Below are 9,939 nucleotides of genomic sequence, written 5' to 3'. Positions count from 1 at the left end.
CCCCATACTGATTGGCTTCATCACTGTCTCCTCTCCACCAGTAAGCTTGTGTGTGGTGGGCGTTCTGGCGCAAAATGGCTGCCGTCGCATCATTCAGGTGGATGCTACACATTGGTGGTGGTTGAGGAGATTCCCCCTTCTATGTAAAGCACTTTAAGTCCCCAGAAAAGCACTATATAAATGTAACAAATTATTATTATTATTAGACGGCGCAAGATATCATGAATATGTATTTACAAGGCCCCAATAAAGAAACACCGCTGCTGCAGCGAAAGTTTGATATATGGCTTTATTGCATCAGATATGTCACTTTTCCACAGCTGATTGGTCCAGTTTTGGTCTGGGATCTCAAACCCAGAATAAAACCTGCTCCAGAATAGGTTAGCCGTGTATAAAACCCATTCAAAAACAATCCACATTCTTGATCCCGAAAACTCAACTCAGTTTGCTCACACTAAACGCGAACTTACCTGGCTAAAAAACGAAACCAGCTTTGTGCAACAGGCCTCTAGAGACCCACTGCCCTGCAAAGTTTATATCCAACCTGCTTCAGCTTGTGATTTTCCAGAGAAGAGCTTGATTAGCTGGTTCAGATGTGTTTGATTTGGGTTGCAGCTAAACTCTGCAGGAGAAGGGTTGAAGACCTCTGAACTAACTCACTAATTATAAAACATTTGTTCTACTTGCAAGACTTGTTAAAGTAAGATTAAAGTAAGTTAAAGATTTGTTAAAGTAAGCATATGATATTATAGGGTGTCCATGTCATTTTTATTTCAAGTGGCAAATTTATTTTTATTAAAAAAAAATTCATTTAACTGCACAGTTTATGTCTAAGAAAGGTGCTATATTTTTCTTATCTCTGCTCCAATTTAGCGCTCAATCAGGAGCTGGTTTAACTGGACAAAATAAGGGGAAAATTCAGGTACAATATTTTTATAACTGATTATTAAGTGGACATATATAATTTATATCCTAATGTTATAACGTTATGTTTTGCTCAAATGTGTTATGTTACAATACGTTATGCTTTTTTGCAGGGTAGTGGAAAGCTACAAATCAAGACACAATGGTAAAAAAAATCTGCATATACCTGCAATAGCTTAATACGTGTGTCACAAAAATTCAGTCAAATAGGAAGTTTATGCTTTGTGTATGAGCCAAATCATCTCATGACTCTATTGTGGTCTTAGGTTTGATTGTGTGGTGTTTGTGAGAGTGATACCTGGAGCTGATGTGAGTGAAACAGTGTCTAAGATACAGACGTTATTAATAACCACCTATAACTACAGCGAAAACGTCTCCCTGATAACAAATCCAGATTCTATAAACATCCTCTCAGTAGGTATGTAGTTATATGTGATGGGTGGGGAGGGGATCGATCAAATTCAGTCGATCAAAACTCTGTGTCAAATTTTACAGCTGTCTTACCAAATATGACTTTGAATCCTGCTGTGACCACTGCTGCACCAGTCTTATCTCAAACCACAAAGAGTCCCGGCAGTACAAATATTACAACATCAGGTTCGTGCCATCCAGAGCTTCATAACTCAACTGAAGTAAATGCTTTTATCAACAGACGCACAATGCACCTTAACTTTATCAAAAGGCACAAAAGGATCACATTCCCTTTCAAGAACTCACATGTAAAATATTCTGTTCATATTGTTCAGTAACTAGCACATCATTACAAACACTGGCCATGGACAATATCTGCTCAACCACTCTAAGATTAACTTCGTACAGAGGTGAGTTAAACAATAACAGAACATAGCCTATTGTTTGTATGGTTTGTATGTTGTGGATATTACTCTCACAGAACCTCTATTCAAATATGTTTAACATAGTGGTCTTTATTGGCTTTCTGGATAAGATGGTTTCTGAGCAAATTTGCATGTGTCTTATACTTTTCATTCTTTGTTCTGGACAACAACATTGACAAAATGGTGCAAATATATTTAATTAATTATCATTCTTTTATGTTTATTTCAAAGGATATATATATCAATATATCAATATCAATAATTTATCATTTAAGTATTAAATGTGATTGCACTGTTACAAATGTTTTGCAGTATATGTTGTTCTATGTAATCATTGAATTGATTCACTAATGTTTCACCAGATTTTGGAGACATTTTTTATAGAGTCTATCTCAACCTAACAATAAGTGGCAGTATCACAAACCCTAAACACACTATACAGCAATGGGTAAGTAAAGACGCATATTATAAAAAGTCAATTTAGAGCAGACTTTTGTATTTGATGTACTTCTCTTCAGCTTCAGGAAACACTGGGAAAATGCAAAATGGAAGTTTTGAATCTTGTGCTAAAAGGAGCCCCTAAGTAAGTGTCCCAACACTAAACACATGGAACATTCAAATGCAGATGAAATAGTGTATCATTAATCAAATGAAATCTTTGTCAGGTACATCACTACTTTTCAGGTTCAGACATCGATATCTGTCAATGTCACGGCGACACAGAGGCTGATTTTTGAACTCTTAACAAAAGGATACACCAATGCTAGCATCGGTATCAGTGTCCCAACTGGAGAAGTCAAAGTCAATCATATAGGTCTGATTTTGGCCTTTTGGTGACCAAGCAACAAATTTTGATTACAAGAAAAACAATAATACATATCACTGTTGTAAATGTCTAATGGAGTTAAAATATATGTGCTGTTTCTCAGTGCAAGCTGTTTATTGTTACAGATCCTGGTCTCTGTCCAGACGAGATCATGCGCACAGTGTATGGTATATATATGTGGCCCAGCATGACTGCTCAAAGCCAATATGACATGGGGTGTGAGCGAGGGAATGAAAGTGCTACAAGGTTTTGGTAAGTACTACACATTTTGCGGCGGTTGATACTGATGTAAACAACACAGGTTGATTTAGTTATTTCAGAAATGCATTTTTTCTTGTCTTAATATATCAGCATCAATCATTTAAACTTTTGATGTATTTAAAAAATCAGATCCCCAGTTCGTTTCAGGGAAGTTATATAATTTCCATGATCAAATCTCCATTGCGTATACTTTAAAGTGAAATGCTTTATTTCTAGAAACAGTTCAATGGCCCTGAAAAAACACTCAGATAACAGTAATTTGCCATGTGTTTATATTTGCGTCATTTAGCACACAACCTATACACACAATCCTGTGTGGCTTTACTGATTAATATATCTTATCTTTTTCTTGTGGAAAGCAATATCCTTTAATTTAATAATTAGCTTCACTCCTGACAATGCAAATATTAACTCTTAAACTGACCAGGATAGCAATAACTCCAGTCACAATTACATACAATTTATCTTTTTACAGAGCTTTAGAAAAAGTCTCTGACTTCTGTTTATAAGAGTACAAGAAAAAGCTGTACTCAATCGTTTCAGGTCTAAAACCTTGCTGTGCATAATAGTTCCCTCATTTGCATAGTAAAGTCAGGAGAATGCATTATTAAACGGCTGAATTAGAATGACATCTCTTCCCATTTTATTCAGTAAATTAAACGGGAAAACTGACAGAGCAGTTTGGGATCCCCCAGACATGAGCAAGTGTATAAGGACGGTAGATTTGGATGATTTGGAAAATATCACAGTTACAGTTGGTAAGTTATCAGAATGGGTTTTTATTTGGGTTTTATTTGCCAGAGAAAGCAAAAGCACACTTAAATCGACCTTTAATGGCATCTGTCCCCAGACAACTCAGCAGACATTGTGAACATGATTGAGGATCTGTTAAGGGAACAAACCGACCTGAATGATGCTCAGATGGACATTGTGCTTGAAAAGCTGTCTAAGGTCACTGAGGTTGGAATTTTGACCACAGACCTGTCCAGCAGCATTGCTAACATTGTTTCAGATATCTGTTATATCACAACTAATCCCACCCAAGTCACTAACAAGTAAGTATTCAAGCAGGTATTTTGTGCATGCTTATATTATGATACAGTTGGTTTTGACTGAATTAGCTCAAAATTGAATTTTTCTGCCATTATTTACACACTCTCATGTGTTTCCAAACCTGTATAGGCCTACAATTTCATTTTTTTGATACAAAATTTTAAAATTTAAATATAATGCCCAAGTTGCTATAATATGTTTTAGAAGACACCAGAATATTTAATGAAAGAGTTGTATGGAGTATTTTGAATCGATAATGCCTTTTTGTCTGTTTGGAGCAGACAGCCCATGGTCACCATCCATTTTCATTGTATAGAAGAATGAACATTTTGCTAAACTTCACATTTTGGGTTCCACAGAAAGAACTCATTTGGGTTTGAAACATGAGGATGGGTAAATGATGACAGAATATTTATTTCTCCAGACAAACCAGAAAAAACATTTCTCCAGTGAAACGTTTTTATACCCCAATTGTTATTGGGGTGTATATGTATATGTATGTATGTGTATATTATATATATATATATGTCCCAGTATCTTATTTTCCTGCTGTATTCACTCCATTGTGGCTTTCTGTCTTTGTGTGTGGTAGAGTTCTGTATATTACAGACCTTATGGGAGACAGGACGGTGTTCGCGGGAGATGCTCATAACATGACAGCACCTTCATTAGCACTGCAGCTGATCAACCCGGACACCTCTCAGTTCCATGGCCTCACATTTGAGGTGTCCTCCTTACAGAATGATAGCACCCCTGAGGTGAGAGACAAAGAGAGATTGTATATCTAACACTGCATGAGACCAAGATCATTATGGAAACTTTAGTCTCTTAGCGAAAATAGAAGTGTGATATTAAAATATCACAGTACCTTTGCAAACGTGTTTTCACACTATTGTGACCACAAGGTTTCTGTGTCCTTGTGTGCGTTAATGGATCGTGTGATTCAAGTGGTTATTTTAGCACCATTTACATGTCAGGTGTGATATTAAGCCTGACCACTGAATGACTTTTTACATCTAGTGAGATGTAAATGTATTCAGCCACCATTGTTGTATTAAAGCTGAATTACATTGGGATTAAAATAAAAAAATACATACATTTTTTTTTTAATGTGTTAAAATACTTTCGTATCCCAAATAAGCCATTAATAGATACATTTCTCAAAAAACTGTCATTGTGACCAAACTCTGACTATACATAATCAAAGCATAGCAAAGTTTTTTTTATTTTTTACCAAAGTTGACTCACAGAATCAACCACGCATATCCCTATTACTAAACAAACCATTTTCATTTTCAACTAATCGGTGAATAATTCAATGACTCATTCATAAAGAGTCACTTGTTGCTGTAACGCAGGGTGAACTCAAAAAACAAAGGGAGGGCTGGATCCAAATGCAAAAATCGTTTAATAACAAAATTAACATAAAACCACAGAGACCAGAGAACAGATAACAGAATGAGCATCACCAAACATACATCTATGTAGGACAAGACCTGACAAAGAACATAGGAAACACAGAGGTTTAAATACAAAGGAGCAAACAAGCTAAACAAGTTAACAAGACACACCTGGGGAAGACAAATCAACAGGGAAAACTACAAAACTACAAACACGGCCACATGACACAGGAATGAACACAGAAACAATGAGAAAGAGAACACTGCAACTTAAAAGTCCCTAAGACAGGGTAACACAGGACAGGAATCATGACAGATGCCACCTACAGAACTGGCATAACAATATAACTGTAGAAAGAAGGCAGGTATTTTCAGCCATCAATATTTATAAAAAGTGTGACCTTGAATGGCTTATTGTGTTTACAGTAATGTTTTCTTCCCATCCTTTTTGTAGATATTTTATGATGAGAACTTTACAGAGCATCCAAACTCAGGAACAGTAGCTTTCATTTCCTTACCTCCGGCAATTGAAAGCTTTTTCCCAAACAATGAAGCCAGGCCTCGTGTTCAGTTCCAGTTTTACGCCAAAGAAGATTTCTTTGAGGTAACATACACTCTTTATGTATTTTCCTCACTTTCAGAGGAAGAATAAACCACTTGAAGTCAGTTTAATGTAAATAACAGCATAACTAGAATCGTATTCTATATTTATTATTTGTTTATATGGTACGAGTACTTCTGATGGCAAATTTTTTCATCTAGGACCCTGCAATCAACATGACGCTGAACTCTTATGTGGTGTCTGCCAGTGTAACCAATGCCACAGTGAGCGACCTTGAGATCCCAGTGATGGTCACTCTCCGCCATCTCCAAACTAAAGAGGTCTGTGTGGATGTAACCAACCAACCAGCCACCACCAAAACAAACCACAAATCAACAGTCATTCAACATCATTATTGCCCAATTTTGCAACTGTTTGAACACACTTTAGTAAACAGTTAAAATAATATCCTACCAGTACCACTAAATGCATGATATCTTTTGTCAACAAATATCTTGATAAATATAGCTTCCAAGGCAGCTGTAATTAATCCACTATGATAACCCCTGACATTATCACAGATTTATAGTCTGATCATTAAAGGGATACTCCACTTTAAAATGAAAATTCTGTCATCATATACTCACCCTCGTGTTGTTTCAAACCTGTATGAATTTCTATCTTCTGCTGAACAGAAAGGAAGATATTTAGAAGAATGTCAGTAACCAGACAGTTTTTGGTACCATTGACTTCCATAGTAGGAAAAAAATATACTATGGAAGTCAATGGTACCAAAAACTGTCTGGTTACTGACATTCTTCTAAATATCTTCCTTTCTGTTCAGCAGAAGATAGAAATTCATACAGGTTTGAAACAACATGAGGGTGAGTAAATGATGACAGAATTTTCATTTTAAAGTGGAGTATCCCTTTAAAGTAATATTTCACCACTCTGTCTTTTTTTTCCTCTAGGACTGGGACAGTGTCAGGTGTGTCTACTGGGACTTCAACAAAAACAGTGAGCTTTGTGATGCACATTTTTACATTCAGCATTTAGGACTATCTATAGTAAGAGAACTCTTCATTTTGGTCGATGTCCCCATGACAGTTCAATGGTTGTTTGAATGTCTCATAGATAAGAAAGGTGGATGGAACGATACAGGATGTGAGACAGTGAAGTCTAATGCCACTCATACGTCCTGTTCCTGTGATCACCTCACACATTTTGGAGTTCTTCTTGTGAGTTCAGTTTTGTGTGCCCAATGCATAGACAGCCAATTAAAGTATTTTTATAAAGTACATCAAGTTTTACATTATATTTTTGGTTATGCGAAAATAAATTTGCCTTTGCAACAGCACAAGATCAGTGAATTAAAACGGTCAATTTATGTTGCAAATGCAATTTAATAATTAACAGTATAGCTTTTATGAAAACATTTTGAAACTAAAGGTCAGTGTTCATTTATGAATGACAAACGATGGAGATGTGCACAACATTTGCATAATTCATGCAAAGATTTTGATTATTGTAACCATTTTATCTTCCAGGATATCTCTAAAACTCCAATAAACCCGAAAGATGAAAGGATTCTGACTGTCATCTCATACCTGGGCAGTGGCATATCCTCCATCTTTCTTGGAGTCACACTGTTGACCTATTTGACCTTTGAGTGAGTTCATAGACTCTTTTGCGCATTATGTGTTCAGCATCCTATGTCTTACATGTGTTTTCTTACCACAGGAAACTGAGGCGAGACTACCCTTCAAAGATCCTTATTAACCTCTCCATGGCCTTGCTAGGGTTGAACATGTTGTTCCTGGTGAACTCCTGGTTTGCCTCTTTTAACAGCAATGCCCTCTGCATTACTGTAGCTGCCCTTCTACATTACTTCTTCCTGGCCACCTTTTCTTGGATGGGACTGGGTGCAATCAACATGTATCTGGCCTTGGTCAAGGTTTTTAATTCATATGTGCCATCTTACATGCTCAAATTCTGTGCTCTTGGATGGGGTAAGACAGACAGTTTTGAATGTTTTCCTCTTATACTATGAAGTATATAGCAATTGAATATAACAAATAAAAAACACTGTTTCTGCTTTTTTATTTTTAAACCGTTTTTTTTCTTTTTCTTTTTTTTTTTTTCTCAGGTTTACCTTTGCTGGTTGTAAGTTTAGTGCTTGCCATTGATATAAATTCTTATGGCGCTGACCTCTCTAGAGCACTTTTCCAAGAAGACTCCACTGCATTGTAGGTGCCAAACAACCAATCATTTATATTGGTGCCAAGAACAATAACCATAAAGCAACCTGATCTCACAAGAAATTGGCTTTCAAAAAAATCTAAACATTTCTGATCGTACAAAAACGAATGAATAAGATTGTACAAATTCGCCAAATTGCTAAGTCCTAAAATAGTTAGGAATTGTCATGAGACTGTGTTGGAGGAACAGTGTTGTTGGAATCACATTCACTGTGATGCTTGTCCAGCTAATGAACGAACGGTAACAATATTGAAAGCCAGTGTGACAGCCTTCCTAAAGCACGTGATTATATTCACAGAACATAACTGAATGGTGCTCTTATTAAATATAACGTTATCATCCGTTGGTGTGCACAGTAGTTGTCATTGGTTATGTTTATTTTTGTTCTTGGTGCAAAGAGGACTTTATGGTCATACTATCTCTCTTCATCCTTTTCAGCTGCTGGGTAAAGAAGGATGTGACCTTTTATGTGACGGTGGTGTCGTTTGTGACCCTGATCATGGTCTGTAATGTCTGCGTGTTTGCCGTGGTGCTGGTACAGATCCGTAAGATGCGGGTCAATAAGCCTGCCAGCAACAGAAAAGGGTTCCTGCATGACCTGCGAGTGGTGGCCAGCCTCACCTTCCTGCTGGGACTTACCTGGATGCTAGCCTTCGTCGCTTGGGGCCCAGCCAAAACACCCCTGCTGTACCTGTTCTCCCTCCTTAACAGTCTTCAAGGTAACAGCAAGGGCTTCTTATGCCTATGGAGAGAAAGTTAAAGCTGATGCATTCAAAGTATGTCTGACACTGTGCACAGATGCAGTAGTACCATTGGGCAGATAAGCAAGAATGCATTATTGTAGAGATTAACAAAAGATGATATGTTGTTTTTGGATTGTAATCTTCAAATTCAAAGGAAAAGTGATTTGTTTTTTTGCTGTATTTCAGGTTTCTTTATCTTCCTGTTTTATTGTCTGATGAAAGACAACGTAAGGAAGCAGTGGAGGATACATCTCTGCTGTGGAAGATTCAGACACACTGAATACTCAGGTTTGGCTCACATAAACAATAGTTAAACTCATACTTAACATAGTCAAGCTATACTATACCGAAGAGAAAGTAGGCTATTCTAAATCATAATAATATTGTATAATTATTCTGTAGTGTACAAAACTATATCAAACATCCAAATATAATAAAGTAGTGTTCTAGACAGTATAATCAAGTAGTGTTCTAGAAAAAGGAGTGTTCTAGATTAAAATTTACTTAAAAAGGTAACCGAGTCCCATCTACACCATTTACAAACACAACCATTATCAATTCAAATTCCTTGGAGAAACGAAAAAGAATAATATTATTTGAATTTTAACCAGACTGGAGTCGTTCTGTAATACCGGAGGCCAAAGCGAAAGGTGGTCAACACGTCTCCTCACCATCCATGAAGTCTGAGACTACCAGTGAAAGGAAGATCTCTGATACCTCAAACTCGGGGGCCAGTCATGATGGTGTCTTCCTGACACGGGACAGAAAACAATAAAAAAAAGGGAAGAGGAATTCTGTGTATTCCATTTCTCTCTTTTTTTATGTTGAATGACGACTTTGGAAATTTCCAGCAGAAATTCATGAAAAAAATATTTTTTAACTTCAGTTAACTGTAATCATTTCATTGATAGAATTAAATTGTTTGTTTCAATAATTTTTTTATTTCTTCCAGAGAGATGAATTAATGAGGCCATGTGTTTAAACTGTTATGAGTGGTGTTATTCCAGGGAATAATATCTATACATTATCTGTATTGTGAAAGCACTTTTTTTTTTTTTTGAATTACTAGAAATTTTACTTAAAAAAAGAAAAATAC

The 9,939-nt window shown here is 36.4% G+C and overlaps 1 protein-coding gene across 1 annotated transcript in view; it reads left to right on the top strand.

The window, feature by feature from the left end:
- The window catches only part of adgrg4a (adhesion G protein-coupled receptor G4a), a 13,093-nt gene extending 3,215 nt beyond the window's left edge, over window positions 1-9,878 (top strand). The window contains exons 6-27 of the mRNA XM_082177479.1: window positions 874-922; window positions 1,038-1,069; window positions 1,191-1,342; window positions 1,420-1,521; window positions 1,671-1,745; window positions 2,123-2,208; window positions 2,279-2,343; window positions 2,426-2,574; window positions 2,712-2,838; window positions 3,499-3,605; window positions 3,698-3,902; window positions 4,493-4,658; window positions 5,755-5,904; window positions 6,063-6,182; window positions 6,813-6,858; window positions 6,976-7,079; window positions 7,389-7,510; window positions 7,582-7,850; window positions 7,988-8,087; window positions 8,539-8,819; window positions 9,030-9,131; window positions 9,455-9,878. Of these exons, the coding sequence (XP_082033605.1) occupies window positions 874-922; window positions 1,038-1,069; window positions 1,191-1,342; window positions 1,420-1,521; window positions 1,671-1,745; window positions 2,123-2,208; window positions 2,279-2,343; window positions 2,426-2,574; window positions 2,712-2,838; window positions 3,499-3,605; window positions 3,698-3,902; window positions 4,493-4,658; window positions 5,755-5,904; window positions 6,063-6,182; window positions 6,813-6,858; window positions 6,976-7,079; window positions 7,389-7,510; window positions 7,582-7,850; window positions 7,988-8,087; window positions 8,539-8,819; window positions 9,030-9,131; window positions 9,455-9,618 (2,773 nt within the window). The 3' untranslated portion in view covers window positions 9,619-9,878. The remainder of the gene's footprint in view (window positions 1-873; window positions 923-1,037; window positions 1,070-1,190; window positions 1,343-1,419; window positions 1,522-1,670; window positions 1,746-2,122; window positions 2,209-2,278; window positions 2,344-2,425; window positions 2,575-2,711; window positions 2,839-3,498; window positions 3,606-3,697; window positions 3,903-4,492; window positions 4,659-5,754; window positions 5,905-6,062; window positions 6,183-6,812; window positions 6,859-6,975; window positions 7,080-7,388; window positions 7,511-7,581; window positions 7,851-7,987; window positions 8,088-8,538; window positions 8,820-9,029; window positions 9,132-9,454) is intronic.
- Window positions 9,879-9,939: the final 61 nt, after the last annotated feature.

This window comes from Leuciscus leuciscus (genome assembly GCF_965113295.1).
Source record: "Leuciscus leuciscus genome assembly, chromosome: 8".
In the NCBI taxonomy this organism is placed as follows: domain Eukaryota; kingdom Metazoa; phylum Chordata; class Actinopteri; order Cypriniformes; family Leuciscidae; genus Leuciscus; species Leuciscus leuciscus.
Note: the sequence above shows the minus strand (reverse complement) of the source record. Positions and strands in the feature narration are given on the sequence as shown.